General features: G+C 40.7%; 1 protein-coding gene across 1 annotated transcript; it reads left to right on the top strand.

Annotated features, from left to right (window-relative positions):
- The first annotated feature begins 779 nt into the window (after nt 1-779).
- LENG8 (leukocyte receptor cluster member 8) lies at nt 780-27,974 on the top strand. Its single transcript, XM_039335151.1, has 15 exons — nt 780-1,695; nt 5,322-5,499; nt 7,087-7,188; nt 8,321-8,434; nt 9,085-9,376; nt 10,708-10,855; nt 13,142-13,327; nt 14,175-14,492; nt 15,262-15,390; nt 17,174-17,462; nt 18,947-19,048; nt 21,674-21,742; nt 23,106-23,235; nt 23,988-24,195; nt 26,246-27,974. Exons 1-15 carry the CDS (start codon nt 1,658-1,660, stop codon nt 26,406-26,408), a joined length of 2,466 nt encoding a protein of 821 aa, XP_039191085.1. The 5' UTR covers nt 780-1,657; the 3' UTR covers nt 26,409-27,974.

The following is a 27,974-nucleotide window of genomic DNA, read 5'->3' as shown; positions in this document are numbered from 1 at the left end:
GTTAGATGGTACAAAAGCCAGTGCACATAGAAGATAGTTGATTTGACCAAGAGCCAGGAAAAGCTGCTCAGGCTACAAAAGCAATTGTTCCTTTTTGGGGTGGGAAAATTATAAAAAGGGGAAAAAAGGGGGGGAGGGGAAGGGAGGATAATTGCTTTCAGAAAGAACAAAGTACTCTTTACTTCGGGATCTGCAATAGTGTAACTTTTCATCCTTGCCTAGCAGACTGCAGAAACCAAAAAAATTACCGTCGTATTAATGGAAAGGCAAGCCCAACTATTCGAATTTTCTTTTGCCCAGCTACTAAAGTTATTTTGCTGGTAAAAGAGAAGGGATGGGGGAGAGAAGGTTTCTTTCTTTATTTCATGTGTGTTTTGTCTTTCTTCTGGATCTTGAAGGCAGGGGACTTTGAGTCTCCTTTGCCCCGTTTGTATCCTCACAGCAACTGCGTAAGGCAGATTAGGATAAAAGAAAACGAACGAGCCAAAGACACTGAGATGAATGAAAGTTACAACATTAGATGAATGGAAGTTACAACTTGCATCTCCCACGTTCTAGGAAAACATCCGGTGTGGATCCCATCAGATTGAAGTTAAATGACACCTGCGGGGTCATGGGAATTGTAGTTCTACGCTTCTGACGCGAAAAGCTAATATCCCAGCCTCCGGAGTACAAAACAAACCACGTGAGGAAGCTCCGCCGGCGTGACGTCACTAGGCAGGTCGGCGTCCTCTCTTTCGCCGCCCTCGCGCGCACCGCTTCCTGCGGGCAACCGGAAGGAAGGAATCTGGCAGCTGAGACTGAGAGAGGAAGGGAAGAGTCAGCGGGCGCCATTTTGGGAAGCGCTAGTGCTCTTCTTCTCCGCACTCGAGCCGACGAAACCTGCGGCCTGCTCCTGACTGTGGCGCCAGGAAGTGGCTTTCTTTTAGCACGGGCGACGAGGCGGTCGGCGCTTGAGCGGGTGGCTCGCCGCTCCTTCCGTTAGGCTGAGGGCAGGTGGAAGCGGTCAGGAGTGGGTGGGCGAGGGCAGCGAGACCGTCCGGAGTAAGGGCCGCGCGGGGGGAAGCCCGAGGCCAGCTCGTGCAGGGGTGCCTGTGGTAGGCAGGCAGCGAGCGAGTAAACTTTTGGTGGGAGTCTTTTTTTCGGGGTGCCTGAGAGGGGATAGCAGGGAAGGGTGGGCCGGGGTCTGCTGCCAAGGAAGAGAGTTGTGGGTGAAGTTTTTGGGCTCGAGGGTGGGGGAATCTTAGCCTTTAATACTTAAGAAAGAGAGAGTGTGTTACACTACAGAAGGGCCTCATATGCGATGTAATTACAAACGGGGACGCAAAGAATATAAAGCCCCAGAGGAAAAAAAACGTGGGCTGATAGGACTACACAGCATCTCGTCTGGTTGGAATAAACTCGAAGAGGGGTCTACTACTAGTTGTGAAATCTTAAAAGTTACCGAGGCTCTTGAGCCCTTGCTTGCCCTAGGATGAAAAGGGGCATCAGGAAAAGTGCTAAAGAGGTGTAGCCACGATTTTGAAATGTGCCTGTTCCCTGGTTAATGTCCTTTGTTTGGCCTCTACTTGTGGAAGAAGAACGAAGGAAAGACCCGTTTCCAGGCTGTGGATTTGCAGCCATTCGATACCTGTTTGCCTGCTCTACGAATTAGATTATGGCTGCCAATATAGGAGACCAGCATTCTTCAGAATGGTGATTGCAAACCTTTATTTTAATTTCAGCTCCTGGGGTGGGGAGGAAGAGAATTTAAGGTTTGAGTAGGATTGAGCAGATTTGAAATATGTGTCTACTACAGTAGAAAAGCTTTATTACTTGGCATTGTTTATGCCAAGTGATGCGCTAACTATTTTTTAAGTAGGTGTTTGTTTTTAAAAGCAAATTAACTTGTTGATGGACCAATTCCCATCTGCTGTAATGGTTGCCGGTACAGGAACATCTTTTGAAATACACATTATTGTGAATTGAAAAATACTAGATGTTGGATTTTTCTTTTGTTATTTCTAAGGTGAGGAGTCTAAGTTACAACTGATAATATCACAAACTTAAAACATAGAGGGAAGAAAAGCAACTCCAATCCCTTTGTACTTATGGGAGGGCAAGGCTACTGAATTGTGACATGTCTCAATTTAGTTTTTTTTTTAAAGAGTTAATTTTCAGAATTGCTTATATATTTTTTTAAATAGTTAATTTTTTTCAAATTTTTCAGATCTACTCATTTCTGTAAACAATTTGGATTTGTTTTTTTATTCTTATTTTATCTAACCTTATATTTTAGTTATTGCTCACCTGTGGGACTCATCCAACTTTTCTAGTTGGATCATCATCTCCATTAGAGTTAACTTCCTTTTGCATGTGAAAGGATAAAGAATTTATCCTGAAGATTTGGCTTTGGTTTCTGCTATAAAAGACTTTAAAACTAATACACTTAATTGGATTTGTGTTGGTCAATGTGTATTTTTAAATAAGTAAAATAATTAAGGTTAGATAAAATATTTTAGAACTTTATAAATTAGATATTGGAAATAAGAGACTATATAGAGTAGTAAAGTAAAGATTTGTAATTACAACTTCTTTCTGAGTGAATGTAGTGTTAGCTAAATATTTATATGTCCAAAGAATGAGATTTTGTGAGAAATATTCTCTGATTCTGAGTTTTTTTGACAAGTAATTGAAACAGTATTTGTATTATTGTATTTGTCCAAGCTATTTGGATAATCCATTTGATCTATTGTACAGAAAAGTTCTATTTGTTACAGACAGTTCTAGCTAAATAGTTGTCACCAGTTAGACCAGGGGGAGTTTGAATTTTAACAGGAAAGAAAAGTGAGGTGTACTATTTAAAAAGCAATATTTTGTAACAAAAAAAAATCAAAGTCAAAACACTTTCCTAGACTTTCAAGTTGAAATTGACATTCTGCTTATGACATCATAATGCTGATGATGTCACAGGCTTATAGGTCTTACATAGTTGACCATCAAGATACCATGGTAGATGGATAGGTTAAGTAACACTTTCCAATTAAATATAACTATTTTAGCCATCAAATGTGGGTGTGTATTGGTTTTGGCTCATTCATTACTTGATAAAAATGTTTTCCTGAGCAAATAATGTTAAATGTTGTTGCCATTTTGTCTTAGTAAAATTTGCATGAATATTGACAATTTTATTTTTGACTGTTTTGTCATATATAGGCAGCTTTAATTTGTTCTTATTTTTATTGTAAGCTGTCCTGAGAATTTGGTTGTAAGGCAGCTAGGCATAAGCAGTTTCTTAAAGTTACTCCTATCACCAGAACATAATAAGAGGGCAGGCTCTCAAACTTACAAAAAAAAAAAAAAGGATAAAAATTGGAAAAACTTTCTCAGAGGCTTAATATTAAATAGGAAACTGATTTTTTGTGGCATTACTGGCATATGTGAATAAAAATTCTAATTCTTAAAAAATCCAGTATCTCATGGCACCTTACAGACTTAACCACAACATACATTTTGAAAGGGGAAGAATTGTGAAACTAAGTATGTCTAGTTATTAGTTGAGCAAAACTGCTTACGCTTGCCAGTTGGAGTGACTAAACAAATTTTGCTAGAAGGAGAAGCCAAATTTCCCAGTACATAATAACAGCACAGAAGGCACTTCTGTTCTTGCTGGCAGGAAAAGCATATTGCTCATTTAAGATGAGGTAAAGATCCCAGAATTTTGGATTGGTGGAAAATGCAACTGGTTGTGTTCTAGCAACTGTCTAAAATTACTGTCTCATTAAAATTTTTCATTTTCCTGACGTATCTGAGAAATATATATTATAAAAAGCCAGTAAACAAGAATGTACATTAATGTCATTCACAAAATTTTAAATCACAAGTGGGCAGGATCTGGCCCTCCAGTGTTACTCAAGTTTCATCATCTGCTGGTCAGCAAGGTGAATGATATGGGGAGTTTCGGTCTAGCGTCCTGGAACCAGATGTTGCCTACCCCTACTCTGAAAAGAGTGATGACAGTTTGAGGCAAAAACAATTTATACAGGTAGTCCTTGACTTACAGACACAATTGAGCCTAAAATTTCTATTGCTAAGCAAGATAGTTATTAAGTGAACATTACCCCATTTTTACAACTTTTCTTGCAACAGTTGTTAAATGAGTCACTGTAGTTGTTGAGGTAGTGATATGGATATTTAGTGAATCTGATTTCCACATTGATTTTGCTTGTCAGAAGGACGCAAAAGGTGATCACATGACCTCGGGACACTGCATCCAACATAAATACATGCCAGTTGCTAAGAGCCCAAATTTTGGTCACATGATCATGGGGATGCTGCCGTGGTCATAAGTGTGGAAAAACAGTCATAAGTCACTTTTTTTCAGTGCCGTAACTTTGAACAGTCACTAAACCAATAGTTGTAAGTCAGGAAATACTTTTAATGTATAGGGTTACTTATGACAACTTTCATTGTAACTATATAATAGGTAATTGACGTCAGAAATCTGTTGATTATTTGATTGTTGTCCATGCCCATGGAACCAAGCTGCTGTATGCCTAGATACTGTTTTTTAGTGAGAAGCAACAGTGAAGGTAATATGGTCTATCTTGGGGTTACCAGCGATTCCAACTTCTACAAAGCAAGCACTTGATAGTATTCTTTCATATAACTGGTTGTTATTCTGTCTTTTGAATTGAGAAACTTGCTGGTTTCACAATCAATTTGAAGTATACTATATGGAGAACAAAATAAAAAGATCATAAATGTTAAATGTTTCGGATGCAAATAGATCAGCAGATAATAGCCTTCTAATAGATGTATCAGCTTGTTAATCTTATTTCAAGGCGGAATTAGGAACTGACATAAAAAAATGGAAGTAAAACGTAGATTCTGGATTGACAAATATAATTGAAATTAGCATTGTATATTGGCTAAAGTCCATGAGCAGAGACATATAAAATCTCTGGTAATTTTTATTCTTGTACTCATGTGAAGCTAATGAAACAGAACCTCTTTCTGCATCACTGTCTTTTTCTCCCTGGTTTGAGACTCTTCTTTAGCAAGTTCTAAAGTCATAACAGCTCATGTATACTGGTATGTGGATGAATTTTCTGTGGTGACTCAGGAACTGAATAATAGTGCTCAATTAGACTGATCCGGAGTTCAGATTAAACCTACCAGATGTTCTTGCTAGCACTCTTGGGCAGCAAGTTCTGTAAACTGAAGACAAGCACATCTAAAAATTACAGACCTTTGTGATTTCAAGGCTGTAACAATGATATATGGGAATAAAAATCCCTGCAACTTTCTCTTTTTCATCTACTGTCTCATCTACTTTACAGGGTTTCACAGTACAACCTGGGTACTGCAAGCACCAGAGAAAACGGGATGGAAGGCCCAATGCATGAGAACCCCGAATGGGAGAAGGCCCGGCAAGCACTGGCTAATATTAGCAAGGCCAATGCTGCAGCTGCTTCTGGCAACAGTAAAGGTGCCACCAATGGTCAAGCTAACACACAGGTAAGAAGGAGCCAACGATGCTTTAGATCTCTTTGCATTGCTGTTTGTGCCTTAAATTTATAATTTGAAAACATACAATTGTTTGTATCAGCCTTGGTCATTTAAGAATGAGACTAAAATTTACTTCATTTTGTTTGCTGCTAACTTGGGATTTTAGAATCAATAAGAAATCAAACCCTGTTCAAAGCCAGTATTCTGAGGAGAGTTTTCTACAAGGTCACATGAGTCTTGAGTGGGGAAGCTGGAAATGAATGAAGTTAATGTCAATATTCTGTTGATGTATCTCTTGGAGACACTGGAACATACTAAATGTCTATGGAGATTCTCAGTCATCCAGGTCATAGTTGTCCCAAAGATGCTTTTTCACAAGGCAACTGAATTTTCTTGTTTTTCCTTTGAAGACCTTTCATTTCTCATCCAAGAAATTTAGGAAATAAATATATATTAGCTTAGGAGGGATATATATTTTAAGTAGTATGTCATTTTTTATGTTTCTTTACTCTTGCTCTTCTTTCTTTTTCTTTTTTCATTGTTTCATCTATTCTTTAAGAAATGTAAAAATGTGAGATGGTTCATATGGAAAAATAGAGTTAAATTTTTAAATGTAATTAATTTTTGAGAAAATCTTAACCAGTAAGAATACCTATAATTTGGTGGGAGAAACAAATTAAAATAAGGACTGTAACAGGATCTATGATAAGGCAACCAGAATGATTGGATAGAAAAGAAATATATTGATGTGATTGTTATTTTTAGGAATATTGGGAAAAAAGTATATATTGTTATCTATCAAAACAATAAGAATTGTATTAACTCAATGTTTGCAAAAGGATATTTTGGGAAAAGAGGAAATCAAGTAAAACCATTATGTGGATTATAGAAATCAATTGTTAATGATTGTTTTATAAATGTAACCCAGACAACACTCTGTTCACCAAATATTGTGATTTATGTTTTTAAAAAAATCAATAAAATATATTTTTTAAAAAAGCTTCAGCTCTGATTAGATGGTGGGGAATATAAGGATTTATACTCCTTGCATCAGCTAGTCATTTGCCTTTTTTTGAAGTCATTGAGGCCACCTGGAGATTTATCTGTGTCCCCTCCTGCAAACCAGCGGTCTCTCTGTCCAAAATGTAGACTTTGCTGTCTTCAAAAGAGTTTTAAATGCAGATGAACTGCTTGTCCTGATGGTTTGTTCTCCAAAATGAATGCAAATGACAGCTGTCTGCAAGGAGTATAAATCCTTCAATTCCTCACCGTCCAGTCAGAGGTGAAGAAGCTTGGATGAGAAGTGAAACATTTTCAGAGTAAAACCAAAGTCCAGTTGCCTAGTGAAAAAGCACCTTTGGGACTGGAGCACACTGGTTTTTTTTAAATGGGGAGTGTGTAAAAGGAAGAGAACCTCTGTATTCTGAAATGGCTTTAGAGTCTGCATTTTGAGGATTCTTAAACACTGGACTGCCACACGCTAATCTGCCTTCCTGAAATTAATTAGAGGAAAAGATTTGAACTTGTTAGACAAGTACTTTCATTTTGTAGTAGTGGGTATAACCATTTTGATCAGTACATTTCTACTTTTCACAGTACACAGCACAGCAAGGAGAATCCCTGCAGCAGCAACAGCAGTACTACCAGTGGTATCAACAATATAGCTATCTCTATCCCTATAATTACTATTATCCTATGGTAAGTAATAGCATTTGGCTAATCTCATAAGGTCTTTTAGTTTTAGGGTGAAGAGGGATTCAGTCTTTTAAAGCAGAGTACAATACTTCAGAATAAATAAGGCAAGGCAGAATTTCCATATTCATTGAGCTTTACCTATGCCCTCCAACCCCACACAATTTTTAACAGAAGGATCCCAAGTGGCCACATTGTGTGATGAAAGCAAATAGGTCCTTGTTGCTGCTAATCTGTGTGCCAAAATTTAGTTTAGGATTTGCAGGATGGATACCAAAGAGTGAGAACATCAAGGAAGACCCCAGGCTGATAACAAACCTGTTAGCAAATGTTTATTCAGAAATTGACCTTGCATATATTCACAGTGCTGGCCCACTGGGCATCGGCTGGATTTATGGAATGAACCTTTTCCTTTCTCCTCCACTTTTTGGAATGTTGGCACACAGTGGGGAATACACATTGAAAGGAATGTGCTAGTTCCTGCTGTTTCCTAGCAAGACTCTTAGGGGGCAAAAGCCATGTGTGTGTGACTGATTCAGGTCAATTTCAGGCAGCCTTGCAAGAGGGCCAGAGGTTTTAAAGAATTAATTAAGTCCCTGAACAGAGCTTATTAACTTGTGAAAAAAGCTGCTCACAAGGGCTAGGACAGGGGTAGGCAACCTTGACTCTTTTATGACTCGGGCTGGCTCAGGAATTCTGGGAGTTGAAGTCCACAAGTCATAAAAGAGCCAAGGTTGCCTACCCCTGGGCTAGGGAAATGGCTTCACCACAGGACTCTACATACTTATTATATATATGAGATAAATGTAGAGTTTTATAAAATTTGTAAAAAGAGAGACCAGGATTTCAAAAAGTTAGAAATCCACTAAATGGAATCCAGGCAAGAGAAGACCTTGAGTGGAAATCCAATTAGCTTCTGTTTTTATATAAAAATTATATATTACCTATTGTGTAAAGCACAGGTGTCAAACTCGATTATATCACGTGACGTATTGTAACATATCGCGATGGGGTTTTTTGGGCTCTGTGGAGCCCGGGGTGGGCATGGCCTACACGTGAAGCATCTGGCCTGCAGGCCGCCAGTTTGACACACCGTGTGTAAAGTATCTCTTCACTGATCCGTGATTTGCCTTCCCAGCAAAATGTCTACTCTGGGTATGGTTCTCCTGGGCAATATGGTGTCCCAGGCTCTTACTCCTCAACACCCCAACAGCCACCAGTTCCTGGGCAGCACCAAGGGAGTATAAGCCAGGTAATACATTTCACTCTATTTAAATACTGTTTTTTTATATTTTAAATACAGTAGCGGGGAAAATATAAGTACACAAATCCAAATCACAAAAAAATTCAAAATTCATTTCAGAAATTCTCAGTACTCTATCTTCACAATTTATGAAGAAGAGATGGCTGAGTAGGTAAGATGGTTTGATTTTTCTGATAATTTCCTAAAGGTTTCTGGCTGTAATGGCCTCTCAGTGTGTGCAGTTGATGAGCAGGTTTTCTGATTGTAATGCCACCTTGGTGTAAGCCAGTGGTTCCCAAACTTTTCTATACCCCGCACCCCTAGAACGTTTCTGTTACATTCTCACACCCCTTACAAAAGTTCGAAATAACAGTGAATTATGTGCATACACTATAATTTTGAAAACCCAAGTTTTCGCATCCCCTGCAATATCTCGCACCCCCAGGGGGTGCAAGCACCCCTGGTTGGGAATCCCTGGTGTAAGCAGTTGTAATAGTACAGAAAAATTATAAGTTATCCATCTTTATATCAGCTTACACAAGATAAAAAGAAAGGGGTTGGGCGAACCCCCAACTCTTATCGTAAGCTCTCTGCTTTGAACTGTTATTTTACAAATGGGGCTGGCAGAGATATTAACAGCACAAATCTCCTTTCTCTAGCCTCCCGTCCCAGGCATGGAAGACGGAGGGATGTCGTACTCAAGCCAGCCCCAGCAAATGCAAATTCCTAACCCGCCACAGTCCCCTATGCAGCATCCCAACCACCCTTCACAGCATAGCAACCTACCCATGGGCCCTGGGGGGCAGCAGCAGCAGCAGCAGCAGGGTGGTCCTCCTGGAGGGTTGCACTCTCAGCCAAACCAGTCAAATACCTCCTATAACCAGCAGCAGCACTCTTACCAGGAAGCAGCCAAGCCCAAGAAAGGACAGCAGCTGTGGAACCGCATGAAACGTGAGCTTCTGGGAGTGGAGGTGGAGGGGCTTGTGCGGGCCTTCGGAAAGGGAAGGCAAAGCACCTTCAGGGGCTCTGTTAACTGGGAAGGGGAGTTGGCAGTATCTGGAGGAAGTTTTATTTCTGACTACTGATGTATTATCAGCTATGCCATCTTCTCTGGGACAATTTAAAACTTTGGCTTTAATGAGATAACTTCTGCTTTGAGGTTTATTAGCGTATAGGAAGGGGGTAGGCAACCTTGGCTCTTTTATGACTCGTGGACTTCACGAGTCATAAAAGAGCCAAGGTTGCCTTCCACTGGTATAGGGAGATGGAAAGAGAAAAGGATACATCTCTGAAATGCGTAGTTTCCTGTGTCATACTCAAAAATGGTTTTCATTCATTTGTTGGATTAACCTATAGAAAGAGTTGCCAAGACATTTGTAACCAATTTAGCTCAGCTGGCAAATCGAAAATGTTCTCTAATGTAAAATTAATAATATCCAACTTTTGAAGAGCTATTGACCATTCAGGAAGGCATATTAAACTGCCTTTGATTAACTTCAAATTCCTGTTATGGATTAAAAAAGGAATTGTTGGCACAGTGCATACAGTACCCCCCCCCATCTCTGTTGGTCAGTGGGGCAAAAGCTTCCGCTTTACTGAACTTGGAAATCTTATTTGGACTTTGGGAAACCCCATCATGATTGGAGCTTCCCTGCTGCTGACATTTTAGTCCCCTGAGGATATAGCGGATAGCCTGCAAACCACAGGTAGCCTTGAGCATCTTAGCGTATCTCCAAGAATGTGTTGTCAAATTCAAGCAGCAAAATGGCCAGATTCTAGAATCATGATTTTGTTGTTATTGTTGTTAGTTCAACATTAAGAATGGGAATGGAAGGAAGCTGATGAATAAATAGATAGAGGAGGATATAATGGAATAAGAGTTTGGTATCCCTGTGGGCAAGTGGAAAACCTTTCATTCACATTAGGAGCTCTGCGGATTCAGTCCCTTATATTGGAATCAAACTAAATTTTTGCCTTTGTCTCAAGAGTTGTAGCAAGAGCTATGTATAGCTTAAATGGAAACTATAGTTTATATCATCCCATAATGCATAAAATGCTCTTGGTACTGCAATAAGGGCACTTTTGAATGCATAAGGCTGTTTCCTCACATATGAGGTCTCAAATTTTGGGAATATCAAAATCCATTAAAATAATCCTTGGCACATCCGCTCTCTTGAGGGGAAGATTTATATGTAGATTGGGGGGGGGGCTACTAAATCTGCAAAGTATTTTTTTTAAAACATGCATGCACATACACCTATGAATCCTCTTTTTATAAACAGAAGCACCTGGGTCTGGTGGTCTAAAATTCAACCTTCCAAAGCGTCCCTTTGTAGTAACAAATCAGAACTTCAGCTCTTTGGAGCAGCAGCAGCAACAGCATCCAAACTTTGGCTCCCAGCAGAATTCAGAGAAACGTCACAATCACAGGTTTGCAAGTTTCGTCTCTTCTCATTTGTTTATTTATATGCAGCCCAAATCACCAAGATAGCTCTAGGCCCCGTTTACATCATGGGGTTTAAGCAATGATAAAATCAGGATACACAAACTGATAATAATTTGGTGTGTGAACAAAATGTGCGGATGTCCTAAAAACTTTCTTCCATTTTATTTCTTTGAATAGAGAATTTACCATGCTTAGTAAAGTGAAAGAGATTCAAATGAGAGTTTTGGGGAAGCCACAAAACACTGGTGCTTTTTGTTTGGTTTGTCATAGTATGTTGGCTTCTGTTCCAGTAACCCCTACTTGAAGTACTGGCTGATTTTGTGGCATATTTTAGGTGAGGAACAGAAACATACGTTAGATGAAGTGGTGGTGCTTCCAACATGATGAATATACTGTGGAAGTTATGTGTTCTTGTTTAGGGAGCTTAAGAAGCAGTGTCTTTTTCCAGTGTTCTGTGGAGTGTAATGGTCACAGTTGATATCGCCAGGTGTGTCAGAACTGCCCTCCTTCACTCCAGCTTTGCTTAGCTAGATGTCAGCCTGCCATGAACAATGGGAGGGGGGGGAGAAGGGGGAAAGTGAAACTAAGCATCATGCTGTTCTGAGATACCAGCTCATCACCCCAGGCCACAAGCCGGAAAATGGAATGTAATGGCTTGAGTTTTAGCCTACCTTTGCAGGTATGGTTACCAAAACAACTTCTTTGAATGTAGCAGGTCAGTTGGGAGATAACAGAGGAATGTAAATGGGGAGGTTAACTGGGAAACTTTTATGCTCAAAACTTCAGTTCTGGCTTTGCTTTACTGTAACCGCTTGGCTTCTTAGTAAAAGAATTTTCGCTACAAGTCGAGTCTAGAGTCTTTCTTCCCTAGAAGACCAAGCTGGGGCAGGACTGACAAGGTGATCCATCAGGGAAATCTCTACTTATGACCATGGTGGAGTCCAGAATTTCCATCGTAAGTCATGATGGTTGTAAGTTGGAAACATCCACATGACTGACACAGTTTTACTATCTTTTATGCAGTGGTTGTAAAGTGAATGCAGTGGTCATAAAGCAAGTCAATTCATTCCTGTGGATGGTTTTTGTTGGAAAAACCAGCAAATGACATGTAAATCGTGGTCATGTGACTTTGAACCCTGCAACCAGCCAGAAAAGTGAGCCGGTTGCCAAACACTGAACATATGGTGATGTGACCACAGTGGGATGCTGCTCTCGGAATTCCAGACTCAGGTTGTTCCTTTGGTGCATCTGCTGGAATTTTGATCGGTCACTAAGCAACTAATTAAGTGAGCAGTACAAGTATGAAATAAAGCATATGTGTTTCTGTGAGGATGTTTGAGATTGTAAAAGAGCATCCCTCACGTCCAGGGGAATGCTGTGATTATGTGGCAGTAGCCTATTGGAGGATGTCTCTTTCTCCTTAGATAGGTTATGATGCACTGGATGGGAAACAATAATGTCAAGAGGACAGAAGCAGGTAAATCAGATCTTAGTGCTGCTAGATCTTTTAGACCTATACATTTGGGTGCATGGCTATGGTGTTCATTGGTTAATGAATACAGATAGTCCTTGGCTTGCAACCATTCGTGTAGTGACCGTTCAAACAGCAGCACTGAAAAAAGTGACTTATGACCGGCTTTCACTCTTCTGACCGTTGCAGCATCCCCACAGTCATGATCAAAATTCAGCCACTTGGCAATCGGTTTACATTTATGGTTGCAGTGTCCCAGTGTCATGGGATCAACTTTTGCAATCTTCTGACAAGCAAAATCAATTGGGAAACCAGATTCACTTAACAATTGTGTTACTAACTTAACTGCAGGGATTCACTTAACAACTATGGCAAGACAAGTCATAAAATTGAGCAAAACTCCTTTAACAACTGTCTTGGCAACCAAAATTTTGGGCTCAATTGTGGTCATAGGCCAAGGACTACTTCTTATCGCCTTGTAAGGCCCTAGGAAGTTTATTCAGATTGGTGATTGAATCTCAGCTATTCTGCTTATGAATTGCCAAGTGACAATATGACCCGGGAACAATTGGGCCAATGAGACAGACTGCAAATGTTTAAATGTGGAGCATACTGTGTTAAAAAATGAGGTGGAACGGAACAGGCTGCATAATAAGATAATTAAGCTTCCAGTTATGGAAGTTTTGTAAACTATTTAGCTTCCTTTCAAATAATCTTAACCATTTCTGAAGTATGCATTGCAGTTAACTAAATGTATTAGTGGAGCCTTCCTATTTTAATATTTTCTTTTTCCATATAGTTCTTCAACGGGTAAGCCTGAAGATTGGCCACAGGACATGAAGGAATATGTCCAGCGTTGCTTCACCGCCTGTGAGTCAGAGGAGGACAAAGACCGCACAGAGAAGCTACTTAAGGAGGTCTTACAGGCCAGGCTGCAGGATGGCACTGCCTATACCATTGACTGGAGCAGAGAACCATTGCCTGGGTGAGTAACTTTGGGAGAAGAGGTGAAGTGCATAAATAATCCAAATAATCTTAGTGAGTTGTATTTATTTCCCTCCTGATAGTATTATTTTAAGATAAGGAGAGGCAAAGATATAAGTAATCAACTGGAGAGTGATGAACATTGTCACTGACTGGAGATTTGAATACAGGTAGTCTTCAAATTATGACCATAATTGAGCTCAGAATCATGGTTGTAAGTCATGCCAGTCATTAAGTGGGTCAAGATGTGACCATGTCTGTTTTGTTACCTTTATTTCAGCAGTCATTAAGCAAATCCATTGTCCACAATGGGCATTTTTGCCAAAAACAGTCATTGGTTTTCAGCAAACAAAATCAGCATAATAACTTGTAGTCACGTGACTGTGTAGGACACTGCAAATGGTTATAAATGGGCTGATTGCTGGATACCAAAAATGTGATCATGGGACCGCAAGAGCGCTCTGATTGTCTGAACTTCGAATGTGGGTCATAAGTAGCCATGGGAAGGTCTGTCATAATTTCAAACATTCACTAAGTGACCAGTTGTAAGTCGATGACTACTTGTAACTTTCTTACCTCTATCTAATGAACTAAGAAGAGGAGAATGCTTGGAAGACCAAGATTTCTGTTCTTTTTTTCCGGATGTATTTTCCTTAAGCGGCAGATAAGGCTAGTAGACTTGATTGCATCTAGTGGAGTTAGCATACAACATGCTCAGTTTTTTTTAGCTGGTGTGTATGTTTAGAATTTTGAGTGCATATAATGGATGGCCTAGTAGTTGGCATGGTGAGTAGCTTGCTCATTCACAAACCATTTCAGATTCAGCAGATCTGTTCTTTTTTCTACAGCTTGGGCCGAGACAACTTGTCTGAAAGCCCCAAGAAAAAACAGCAGCGCTGGGAAGTGTCTTCTCTCCACTCGCCACGTGCCTCTATGCAATCAAGCCTTGCTCAACAGCAGCAGAGGAGCGGGGGTGGCAATTCCCAGCCCCAGCGAGGGGGAAGTAGTGGAGGAGCTGGGACTGGTCGGACTCGTGGGAATGCCTTCCCTACCAAATTTGGAAACCGCAATGTTTTTATGAAGGAAAATAGCTCATCCTCAAGTGCTGATTCACGTTCTAGGTCAAGGTCATCATCACGATCTCCCAGTCGCCACTTCCGAAGAAGGTAAACAACGGAGGTCAAAGAATAGAATATATTTGTGACAGTTATCTTGGGTTATCTACCATTGGTTCTGCATTGGAGGTATCACTTCATTCCTTGCATATGTGCACAGCCAAGGTGGTTAAAACTCCCCCTGATGAATGAAGGCACATAATGTTGCAGGATCTAATCTGAGTTGGTCACCAGGACCAGAGGTTTAGCCTTCCAAGCTTTCAGACTTGTGTTAGAGCTGATCCTCAAAAGAGCCGAGGTGGCGCAGTAGTTAGAGTACAGTACTGCAGGCCACTTTAGCTGACTTGTTCAGCAGGTCAGCGGTTCAAATCTCACCAGCTCAAGGTTGACTCAGCCTTCCATCCTTCCGGGGTAGGTAAAATGAGGACCCAGATTGTTGGGGGCAATGTAAATATATACATTGCTTACTGGTGTACACCGCTTAGAGAGTGCTTGCACTTAAAGCGGTATATAAATCTCATAAATAAATAAATAAATAAACTTACTAAAGCTCTGCTCCCAGAGACCAATGCAATTGGATCCTGCAAAGCTTCACCTGTTTGATATGAACATGCCTATTACACTAGAGCTAGAAGTTTCAGTATTGAAACAAAAAAAGAAGTAACAAACCAAGACTAGTGGAAGCCTGAACCTTTACAGCTCAAATAAAATAATATTGTTCATTTTATTGAGCTTTTTTTTTTTTTGCTGATTAAAACAATACCAGGTCTTGAGTTTAACGTAACAGCCAAAGGTAAATCTTTTTCTTCATCTTATATAGTGATTCAGATTCAGACAGCTCCTATTCTGGAAATGAATGTCGCTTGGGTGGCCGTCGGAATACTCAGAAAAACCGAGGGCGTGGAGGCCACATGGATAGAGGGCGGATGAGAACACAGCGAGGAAAAAGGCAAGTTGCACGGAGAGAGGGGCTTCAGTGTGATTGCTAGTTGCTAATAGAGATTTGGAAATAGAGCCTGTAACAGTGGTTGTAAGAAATTTTTAGTTTTTGACCCTCAGAAATGGAATCATGCAAGAAGCAGTGCTGTACTCAGAAGTGTTATGCACAAAGTCCTCAGTGCATGCCAATCCTATTCTGCAACATCCTTAGGGATTTTCAACAATTCAAGAGTGAGACCCAACCCAGATTTAATACAGTTTTATTAAAGGGATTGTTTCCTACTGACACATGTGATTACTTGTATAGCAGAGTGGCTTTTCCTTGAAGTATCATATGTCATGGTTCTGATGCTAAGACCAACAAAATCAGAACTCCGAGGCTAGAGGTTTCCTCAGAGAACATGTTTATTGGTTACAAAATATCGGCAAGATCAAAAGTGAAACCAAGTTTGAAATTCCCTCCAAAAAGTTATATTATTACAAAGTTAAACTTCCCATCCCAATGCTATGCACTCTGCTCTGTTCCTCAGTCAAATAATTTGGCAGGCTTTCTAACAAAAGCTCAACCCCTTAAGCTAACTGATGGAATGACCTTGATTCCCATGGGACCCAGACTGCACCCCTGCTTTTCTTGTGGCAACCTAGAACAAGGAAGACGGCACAGTGATTAGAATGCAGTATTGCAGGCTGACTCTGTCCACAGCCAGGAGTTTGATCCTGATCGTCTCAATGTTTACTCAGCCTTCCTTCTTGCGAGGTCGTTAAAATGAGATTGTTGGGGGCAATATGCTGACAATTGTAAACTGCTCAGAAAATGCTGTAAAGTACTATGGATAGGTATATAAGTCTAAGTACTATTACGATACATACATGTAATCTTAAAAGGTCTTTCCTGATTTTGATTGGCTTAGCTGTCTTGGGATTTCTCCAGCTTCTCTATACATTTCTGGTCTTTTTTTAGATTTCAGAGAACAAATCATTCTCTTAGAGACCTCATAAGTTCCTCTTGCCTTCTTGGTATCAGTTGTAATTTTCAGTTTTCCAGCTCATTACATTTCTTGACATTGTTCCTTTGCAGCTTTTTGACTCCATCTTTGCCCATTCTGCTTCCTGTGACATTTTCCCACTTCCATTCATGCCCTAAAGTGCTTATGTTGTGTTTAAATTGTAATCTAGAAAGAATGCAGAGAAGAACAACAAAGATGATTAGGGGACTGGAGGCTAAAACATAAAAGTTGCTGGAATTGAATATTTCTAGTCTAATGAAAAGAAGGATAGGGATGACGTGATAGCAGTGTTCCAATACTTAAGGAGTTGCCACAAAGAAGAGAGCATCAATCTATTCTCCAAAGCACCTGAAGGCAGGACAAGAAGCAATGGATGGAAAATAATCAAGGAGAGAAGCAACCTAGAACTAAGGAGAAATTTCCTGTTAGAACAATTAATCAGTGAAACAACTTTCCTCCAGAAGTTGTGAATGCTCCAACACTGGAAGTTTTTAAGAAGAGATTGGACAATCATTTATCTGAAATGGTATAGGGTTTCCTGCCTAACCAGGCGGTTGGGCTAGAAGACCTCCACAGTCCCTTCCAACTCTGTTATTCTATTAATCAGTGAACAAAGATACTACAGTATTAATGATCATGAAGATCTATGATTACAATAATTTGTATAAAACAGTTAACACAAATACGCCTAACTATTGCTTGGATATTACATAAAGGCCTTAGCAACACATCCAATTCATCTCTCTCTCTCTCTCTCTCTCTCTCTCTCTCTCTCTCTCTCTTCAGACATGATCAAGGTCCTCCCAAGCGCAATCGGAAACGCAACACTATGGATTATGAAGACCCTGAAAAGGAATTCAAGAAGGAACGGAGGGCAGCCCGCTTCCAGCATGGAGCCCATCCCAAAAAACTGCGTCTGGAACCTCTTATCTTACAGATCAATGCTCTTGACACCGTTGGCTCTGATGGCCTTGACTGGAATGAGCTGAAGATTGTAGGCACCTGCCAAGATATCACAAAGCATTACCTGCGCCTCACCTGTGCCCCAGACCCCTCCACTGTCCGGCCTCTCTCAGTGAGTAACCGCCAAGGGGAAAGCAAAAAGTCTTTTCAAAGAACCTGCCTACAGGTAGTCCTTGACTTACAACCGTTCATTTAGTGACTGTTCAAAGTTACAGTGGCACTGAAAAAGTGACATGACCATTTTTCACACTTATGACCGATTCAGCATCCCCATGGTCACGTGATCAAAATTCAGCCGCTTGGCAACTGACTCGTACTTATGATGGTTGCAGTGTCCCAGCGTCATGTGATCAGCTTTTATGACCTTCTGAACAGCTAAGTAAATGGGGAAGCAAGATTCACTTTAACTATGTTACTAATTGAACAGCTGCAGTGATTCACCTAATAACTGGACCAAGAAAGGTCATAAAATGGGGCAAAACAAACAACTCATTTAGCAACAAAAACTTTGGGCTCAGTTGTGGTCATAAGTCAAGGACTGCCTGTAGTACGTGTTTGCTTCTATTTTGCTTTCTATTTTGACCTGTCCTTTTTAACAGTTCTGAGTTGGTTTCAAGGCAATAGGCAGCGATAGGATGTGAAAAATTCTAAGAAAGGAAGAGGAAGAAGAAACAGATTTGCCCAACCAGGCGTGCAAGAATAGAGACTGTGCACTAGTGGTACAAAAAAGATTTATTTATTTTATTTTTAAAATTTATAAGCCGCCCCACTCCCGGAGGACTCTGGGCGGCTAACAATAAAAACACATAAAACATAACAAAACAAACACTACAAGAACAGTCATCCAGGAGTCAGATTTTATAAACCCCAGGCCTGCCAGAAAAGCCAGGTCTTAAGCAGCCTACGGAAAACCAACAGGGTGGGAGCGGTCCTAATCTCCGGGGGGAGCTGGTTCCAAGAGGTGGGCACCATCACAGAGAAAGCCCTCCTCCACGGCCCCGCCAAATGGCACTGCTTGGCCAACGGGACCTGAAGGAGGCCCAGCCTGTGGGATCTAACCGAAGGGAACTATGAGGTAGTAGGCGGTCTCGCAAATAGCCTGGCCCTGAGCCATATAGGGCTTTAAAGATATATACTCCTTTATTCCTATCCTGTGCATAACGAAGATCCACTCTGCTTCTCTACAGCATTGCTTTGTCCAGCATTCATGTTTTAAAGTTAAGGTGGATGGGCAGGCTTCAACTTGGACTGCTGAATTGCACACTATTTTTTTTACTAGTAGGCAGGAAATGACAAACCGGGTGTGTTCTCTGGGGGCGGAAGAACTGTTAAATATAAATTCTGTCAGTTGCCTTGAACATTCCTTGGACAGAAAGTGCAGGCTAATCTAGGAGAATAGTTATGCCATTCTGCAGTTTTGGCAATGGTCATCATTCCTCCATCAGCAGTTCATGTCTGTTTGTACAAAATATTTTGTTTGTCCCTTTTTGAAAGCTCTTTTTCCTGGGCAAGGTCCAGTCTTATTCCAGAGCTGTTTTAGAAGTTGATTAATGTTTGCCAGATATCTTTAAACTGTGCTTCCCTCTTTTCTCCCAGGTACTTAAAAAATCTTTATCTGCAGTGAAATCCCACTGGAAAGAGAAGCAAGATTATGCCTATGCTTGCGAGCAGATGAAATCAATCCGGCAGGACCTTACAGTAAGCCTGTTCAGGCCTTGGTGGGGGGGGGGCAGAAAGAGGTGGCTCAATTCACAATTTGAATGCTACCTATAATTTTCTAACCATGATTAGACTTAACCATGTTACGTCATATGTGGCTGTCTTCATGCATCGTTCAAAGCCACAATTAGCAAAGCCAAAACAAACTAGACATCAATAGAATATGAAGCTGGCCACCACTCTGATAGTTGGATTAAAATGTATCTCAGTATATTTGGTTGCTAGTTGTCATTTTGAAGATGGAGAAGTTAGAGGAACTTTAGCTACTTTAGAATAAGAATTGGGTTTTTAAATTAGAGTAGAGCTTTATATTGTAATTGGAGTGTAATTGGAGTAGAACACTCCCTCCCCCCCTTTTTTTTTTAAAAGATTGGAAAATATCTTAACAGTAAGATGTTTAAATCGGAGGGTTTCAAGCTTTTTCATGCCATAGGAAAAAATGATCAAATTTAACATTTTGCTGAGTTGCTAAACAGACATATGCTGAGTTACTAGCTGACATTTATGAGTTTAACTCAAATTCCATAAAGGAAAATCAGCTACAAAACCAGTATTTTTAAATGTTAGAATGATCTCTGGTTCTTTACCTGGTAGCTAGCTTGGTTAAACCCAGCACCAGCCCATTGTGAATAGAGTAGCCTTGATATGACATTAGTGGGACAATATCTTAAAACTTACTTCTTTTGCCTACATTCCATTGCCAATTATTGCCTTTTGCGAAGGTAAAAACAAATAGATTTTAGAAGTAGGAGTTGGAAACTCCTCTGGAAGTAAAAGATATTCACAGTCTGCCCTTGATACAGTAAGGGGGGGAAATATTTGATCCCCTGCTGATTTTGTACATTTGCTAACTGACAAATGATCAGTCTATAAATTCAATGGTAGGTTTATTTTAACAGTGAGAGACAGACAACAAAAAAATCCAGAAAAACACATTTCAAAAAAGCTATAAACTGATTTGCATTTTAATGAATGAAATAAGTATTTGACCCCTTTATAAAACATGACTTAGTACTTTGTGGCAAAGCACTAGTTGGCAGTCACAGAGGTCAGACGTTTCTTGTAGTTGGCCACCAGGTTTCCACACATCTCAGGAGGGATTTTGTCCAACTCCTCTTTGCAGATCCTCTCCAAGTCATTAAGGTTTCGAGGCTGATGTTTGACAGCTCTAACCTTCAGCTCCCTCCACAGAGTTTCTATGGGATTACGGTCTGGACCTTAATGTGTTTCTTCTTGAGCCACTCCTTTGTTGCCTCGGCCATGTGTTTTGGGTCATTGTCATGCTGGAATACCCATCTACAACCCATTTTCAATGCCCTGGCTGAGGGAAGGAGGTTCTCACCCAAGATTTGATGGTACATGACCCTGTGCATTGTCCCTTTGATGCAGTGAAGTTGTCCTTTTCCCTTAGCAGAAAAACACCCCAAAGCATAAGATTTCCACCTCCATGTTTGACAGTGGGGATAGTGGGATCACAGGCAGGATTCCTCCTCCAAATATGGTGAGTTGAGTTGATGCCAAAGAGCTAGATTTTGGTCTCCTCTGACCACAACACTTTCACCCAGTTCTCCTGAGAATCATTCAGATGTTCATTGGCAAACTTCAGATGGGCCTGTACACGTGCTTTCTTGAGCAGGGGGACCTTTTGGGTGCTGCAGGATTTCAGCCCTTCACGGCATAGTGTGTTACCAATTGTTTTCTTCATGACTATGGTCCCAGCTGCCTTGAGATCATTGACAAGATCCTCCCATGTAGTTCTGAGTTGATTCATCATCGTTCTCATGATTATTGAAACGCCACAAGGTGAGATCATGCATGGAGCCCCAGACCGAGGGAGATTGACAGTTATTTTGTGTTTCTTCCATTTGTAAATAATCGCATCAACTGTTTTTACCAAACAGTTTTTACCAAGCTGCTTGGCAATAATCTTGTAGCCCATTCCAGCCTTGTGTAGGTCTACAGTCTTCTCCCTGACATCCTTGTACAGCTCTTTGATCCTGGCCATGGTGGAGAGTTTGGAATCTGATTGATTGATTGATTGCTTCTGTGGGCAGGTGTCTTTCATACAGGTAACAAGCTGAGATTAGGAGCACTCCCTTTAAGAGAGTGCTTCTAATCTCAGCTCGTTACCTGTATAAAAGACACCTGGGAGCCAAAAATCTTGCTGATTGAATACTTATTTCACTCATTAAAATGCAAATCAATTTATAACTTTTTTGAAATGTGTTTTTCTGGATTTTTTTTTTATTATTCTGTCTCTCACTGTTAAAATAAACCTACCATCACAATTATAGACTGATCATTTCTTTGTCAGTGGGCAAATGTGCAAAATCAGCAGGGGAACAAATATTTTTTTCCCTCACCGCATGTACCTGATCTGGGATTGTTGAAGGGCTTTCAGATAATTCTCAACTGACAACTGTAATGGAGCCTGCCCATTTACATTCATATGGCCTTTGTGGCCAATCCAATTTTACAACCTTTTTTGGAGGCAGTCATTAAGTGAATCTCTATTCCAACCTCTTTCTTCTGTTGTGTGTAGAAATTTCAAGTTACCCAAGCTAATATATGAGTTCTTGGCAATTTCTCTCTTGCTCTGTTTAGGTTCAAGGAATCCGTGCAGAATTCACTGTGGAAGTATATGAAACCCATGCCAGAATAGCTCTGGAGAAGGTAAGACCTAGCAAAATAATATTAATAAGATAATGCTCCATGGTTCCAGGTTTAATTCCATTTTTATCAATTGATATCTTTCCCCTATTTGCATTCTCATTAACATAAATATTAGATATCGCTACACTTTGGAAGAAAGAATGTAACGGTGAGCAAACCGTTTAACTTGAAATATTTTGAAATTGAAATGCCCTGTTTTGAGTTTGAAATAATTTAACCCCTCTGTGGATAAATACACTGAAGCAGTCATCTTCTGTCACATGGTACCTCCACACAGTGTAAATCTTATCTAGTAGGAGTCATTTCCCTCCTCTTAGTTGTGGAAGGAAATCTGTTTTCTTGGGCAAATTTTGAAAACATGCTTTTATTTTACGGCACAGATTCCAAAACAGGAAAATGACTGGAGAGGTGATTTGGAAGTCCTGTTCAACAACTTTGTCTCCCTGCTTTTTTTTTTTTTTTTTAAACCATGTACACCTTCCTACCCCCAAAATTATTTGGGCAATTTATATTTCTTTAAGGATTGTAGAACACATTTGATTTTACTTTATGATGAATGTGTTCCTCTTGGGTCGGCAGTATAAAAATAGAGTAATATTAGATAAGCTTGACATAAAGATAACAGCCCCTTCTATACTTGGCAAAGCATAAAAAGTGTAAACTGGTCTTTTTACTCATAACAACATGGCAGTACAAGAAAACTAATTTGTCTGGCTCAGATTTTGATTGAATTGTTGATTATATAAAGGTACTTACGACTTTAATTGAGTCCAAAATTTCTGTTGCTAGGTGAGACATTTGTTAAGTGAATTTTGCCCCATTTTATGACCTTTGTCACAATTGTTAAGTGAATCATTGCAATTGTTAAGTTAGTGACACAGTTGTTAAATGAATCTGGCTTCCCCACATCAGAGAGTTGCAAAATGTGATCCCATGATCCCAGGACACTGCAACTGTCATAAATGTGAGTCAGTTGCCAAGCCTCTGAATTTTTATCACGTAACCATGGAAATGCCACAGTGGTCGTAACTATGTCATAAGTCATTTTTTTCAGTACCATTGAAACTTTGAACGGACACTAAATGAATTGTAAGTCGAGGACTGCCTGTCCCATCAGCTCTTAGTTGACTACAGAGGATTTTCTCCATTGATGATCCATCCCCAACCTGATCCTTCAGTTCCTCCAGTGATGTATCCATCGCTGCTATCATTGAGTCCTTGCTGCTGATCCTTTTTCTTTATACCTTTCCCAGTATAACAGACTTTTTCAGAGAGCCCAGTCAATTTGCTATCATACTGTAGCAAAGATTCTGATATATGACACCTTAAATATTTTCCCTAATGATGATTTATTTTTTTCCAGGGTGATCATGAGGAGTTCAACCAGTGCCAGACACAATTGAAGTCTCTTTATGCAGAGAATCTTCCAGGAAATGTTGGAGAATTCACTGCTTACCGTATTCTCTATTACATTTTTACCAAGAACTCTGGAGGTGTGTGGTGAGGCTGTTGGGAGATAGTTTTCAGGCTAGTCTTTGAATTTACTTCAACATCTGGGAATCCTTCCTGTCGTGGAGAATTTCTGACAAACACTCTTTAATAAACTCTTTTGGGCATCTTGTGATCTTTGCCTATTTAACCCAAGCGGTCCTACAGATGCTCCCAGATTCTGTATATCTTTCTTCCAGCTACTTTTTCCCATAATCACTGGTGTTTTTTTCCCATAATCGCTGGTGTCAGTCATTTTAGGAGACTTAAAATTCTAGAGAAGCTTTTGGGAAAGATAATTTTAAAGACTAAAGTGGATTTAATAGAGCAGGCCAAACAGGTTAGAGCAAATTTAGCCTAAGTCAGTTCACGATGAAAGTACTGGTGATCCTTGAATTACAATCCCAGTTGAAACTGGAAAATTTGTTGTTAAGCAGTGCGGTCATTAAGCAACGTATCTCAATTTGCAACCTTCCCTGCCGGCTTCCCCATTGATTTTTCTTGTTGGAAGCTGGCCGGGAAGGTTGCAAATGGGGATCACGCGATCCTGGAATGCTGCAGCTGTCATAAAGAGGAGCCAGTTGTGAAGCTTCCTGGTCGCAGTCATGTGACCGCAGGGATGCTGTGATGATCATAAGTGCAAAGACTTGTCAGAATTTGCTTTTTTTCAGTGTTGTAAGCTTGAGGATTACCTGTAAGTGAGAAACGGGTTGTTTTGAGAGACAGCTGGGGTGACTTGCCTTTCTCCCTCCTGTAGATATCACAACTGAGCTGGCGTACCTGACAAAGGAGTTGAAAACGGACCCCTGTGTGGCACATGCCCTTGCCTTGCGAGCTGCCTGGGCCCTCTCCAATTACCACCGTTTCTTCTGCCTGTACCGCCAGGCCCCTTGCATGTCTGGCTACCTCATTGACAAGTTTGCTGAGCGAGAGAGGAAAACGGCCCTCAAAGCCATGATCAAAACGTATGTGGAGCTGAACCAGTCCTTGGGTTGAAAGGGGAGGGGAATGCCTCACACCTGCACACTTCCCTCCCGCTCCACCTTGGTTTCAATGTCTGGCAAAGGGGCAGATTAGTGTCCAGTAGTTAGAAAGTGAGTCAAATGGGGTACTCTTTTTAGCAACTTCAAGGAAGGTGGCTTTGCCCTGGGCAGGTAAGTATGGTAATTGTAATCTAGTAAGGCAAGCATCTAGGATGCTTGATTACAACCTGGCTCAGCTGTCCCTCAGATGGCAGGTTCACCAGAACTTTCTTGATTTGCTTAGATCAAAAACAAATTCTTTCGCCGAAAAAGCTTTGACTCTGAAATGTGGATCTAGAAATCATGTTCATTTGATAAATGACTGCAGTTTTATTTGGGTACCTGACGATAAAGTGGTTTAGGGACAGGGCTAGAAATGGGAGGTTGTGAGTTCTAGTCCTCCTTTAGGCACGGCAGCTGGTTGGGAAGTCTCTCAGCCTTCGTCCCCTCACAGGATTGCACTTGAGAGGAAAATAGGAGGCGTAGAACATTGCATACACTGGCTTGAGTTTCATAAATAAAGGTGAGATATAAATCAAAGAATAAAATAAGCCATTAGACTAAGCAAAGCCAAACTGAAAATACAGGGTTGTGGGAAGAATCGGAGTAGACCTCACAGATCGCCTTCGTGGTTTACACTTTGCTCTTATCTTTCATCCTATACTTGAAAGGACAGACTCGGATGTTCTCAATAGATGTCCTTGTGCTTTGAATATTCATCCTGGTTCTCTCGCAGTCTATTCAGTTGGGAGACAATCTCCCCATTTATAGCTCTCCTTTCTGTCCTTTTCCCTTCCCACATTTTGGGCGGATAAAATAGGGAGACAAAGAGGTGAGGTGCTATACCAATGCTTGGCCCTGCTGTAGAGATGATGGTTGTCCCCAGTGGTTGGGTCAAGGTAGCCTCAGTGCAGAAAGGAACTCTGGCAGGGGAGCAAGAAGTGGCCAGGACATAGGAACAAATGTTTGGTGAATGATAAAAAGATAAATCTATTGTTTTGTATGCTGGCAGGGAGGCAGGAAGAATTGAATTCGCTCTAAATAAGAATGATAAGTGTTAGTTGCTCAGGTATTATGCTTCTGCACACACATACCGTTCTCTGTCCTGCTTCTTTCCCAAAAATTAGTCTTGATCATCGCAAGAATGCCATAGAAAGTTATTTTGGTGTAGGGTTATTTCTCTACTATGGGAGGCACAACTTTATTTTTATAATGCTGTCCCTATCGTTGTGAAGAGGCATCATTTCCTTTTTTCTGAGTCCAAGTCTCCTGCTCTCCAGTGATGAGCAAGAATCACGACTAACCCCTTGCGGCATTTTCTTTTGGTTTGGCTAATCAATTACCCCCCCCCCCAAAGCACATCACACTGATGTATTAACGCTGGCAGCATGATCAGCAAACACACTAAGACTAACTTCTGAAAATGATCTCTCCTAGAGATTGCGTGAAAAGGATAGCAGCTTCCCTTGTTAAGCATCCCAATCTGTTCATCTTGAATCGTTCCTAAGGAGTACTTTTTCTTTTTTTTTCCTTAATTCATGTTTCAGAACCATTCCATTAAAAGGTAGAAGGCAGTTTCAAAAGCTGCCGTTATTTGTGGTAGTGGTAGTGATGGGGGCGGGGGCGATACTCAAAGCCTCTTGGAGTAGTTCCATTTCTCCCTTCTTCAGCGTAGGGAACCCCTGAACTCTTACCAGAAGTCTGTCTGGTCCAGCATTTTCCCCTCAGTGACCAGCCAATATCTGTAGCAAGCCCACAAGCAGCATACATTGTACGCAGGACCATCCTTCAGGAGGTATGTCCTCACTGCTTGAAATTCCCAGGCCATTTGAAATACTGGAAGGAGAAACTTGAAAGACGGGTTGACTTTGTTTCCACCTATTGCCAGGGTAACTAAAGGTAAAGAGCCCCACGTCAGCAGGATTTCTGCTTGTCATAGTTTCTCATGTGCTGCCCTTTCCCATTCACCAGTGTCTCTTTTTATCTCCCTCAGTTTCCGCCCGGTGCTTCCGGTCTCCTACGTTGTGTCAGAGCTGGCCTTCGAGAGCGAGGAGGAGTGCCAAGCTTTCCTTGCAGCTCTGTCCCTTGTGTACGCTAGCCCCGACGCCACCAAGATTGACTGCAAGCAGAGCTTGGCGGTCCTGGCCAATTTCTAAAAGCAGGAGAAAAAAAAACCCACTGCCCTGTTCTAGCCTGTTTTAACATGTACATATATATATAGATATATGTCAGTCTTTGTGTGTGTATATATGTATATAAAATCAGACACAGTTGGCTGCTGTGGGCAAGCTGGGACTTGCTCTGCCACTTCACCCGCTGTCCACAACGCACTTGGATAGAAGAGGGTAAGATCAACGAACATCAGATGGCATCTGAGATCACCGGAAGCAGAAGAGCAGAGAGTTCGAGTCTTGGGGTTTGCCAGCAACAGGGAAAGGAGGTTTCAGGGAAGAATAGTTTTGCACCATTTACAGTCATCTATTCCTCCCCCTTCCTCTCATGTCAAGACCCATGAGTTGCTAGAGCCACTGTCTCTCTTCCCCTCCCCCCCCAGTCTGAAATTGCCAGGATAAAAAGTTGGAAATCTGTGGATTAATTATGGGAGATGATGTTGCTGCCTTGTGTGTTACCATCTCTTCATTGTCATAAGGATTCAGGAAGCTAGAAGATTTTCTCCCTGAGCCACAGAGCAATCCCTCTTAACTTATTTTTAATTATTATTATTTTTTTGGGTAAAGTCTCACCAGGCATTGTTTTATTCCACTTGACAGATCTGAAAAAGGCACCGGTACATGAGCACATATGGCTCTATGTGAATATATGTGAAATATGGTTTTGTACAGAAGCTACAAGTTGTAAATAATACTAGACAAATTCTTTGTTTCTTAAGAGAGAGAAAAAACCCATGTTTTTCTACTTTTATAATGATGAATTTAACAGATGGTTTCCTCTGAAGATGAAAAATTCAGGTTTTGCATGCACATTTTGTGTTCTTTATTATGCTCCTCAAAAACTAACACTGTCTCAGTTTTTTCCTCTTCCGAGCTACGGCCTGGCTATGAAAAAGCTTGAGAGATGCCCACCTCTCCAGTCAAACACAAAAACAGCCTGCGGGGGAAAGAGCAAAGCAAAATCTGTCTTCACATATTTCCTACCAGTTCAAAGACTTTTTTCTTACGCAAAGGAGAATGTGAGAGACTTCTTTGTTACAAAACCCCGCAAGGATGTGGCCACAACAAACGAAGCAAATCCAGTGAAGGCACGGTGCACAGCTGTGAAATCAGATCAACACACAAGATGATCTTCACAGTCTCCTCTTCTATTGTGTTCTGGAGTTGTCATGCTAAGTTTTTTTTTTAATTTATTTTTTTCTCCCTCTGTCCTCCGTTCTTTACAGGTAAACTTGAAAATGCACCACCCATTTTCACTTTCCTCTCGTTACATTGTTTCAATTTTGTTTTTCAAGTTTTGAAAGATTGTCCAATAATTTTTTCTGTTGTTTTCTTTCTCCCACCCTCTCCCCCACTCTTAGTCTCTTTAGCTTCTCATAATCCCTTCTTCCCTCTCTGTTCTCTTTTGCTCTAACACCTCTTTCTTTTTGTTTTTGAACATGTGTAATTTTGGGATATTTTGGCTTGGGCTGGATTTTCAAAAATTCCTTTTTCCTTTTCAGAAACCTGATTTTTCTCCCATTTGATTAAAGTCAGTTTTTTAAAACAGTG

This window comes from Crotalus tigris, unplaced genomic scaffold (assembly GCF_016545835.1).
Source record: "Crotalus tigris isolate CLP2741 ecotype Arizona unplaced genomic scaffold, ASM1654583v1 scf7180000017639.5415321, whole genome shotgun sequence".
Taxonomy (NCBI): domain Eukaryota; kingdom Metazoa; phylum Chordata; class Lepidosauria; order Squamata; family Viperidae; genus Crotalus; species Crotalus tigris.
The sequence above is the reverse complement of the archived record's forward strand: the minus strand, read 5'-3'. Positions and strand labels throughout refer to the sequence as shown.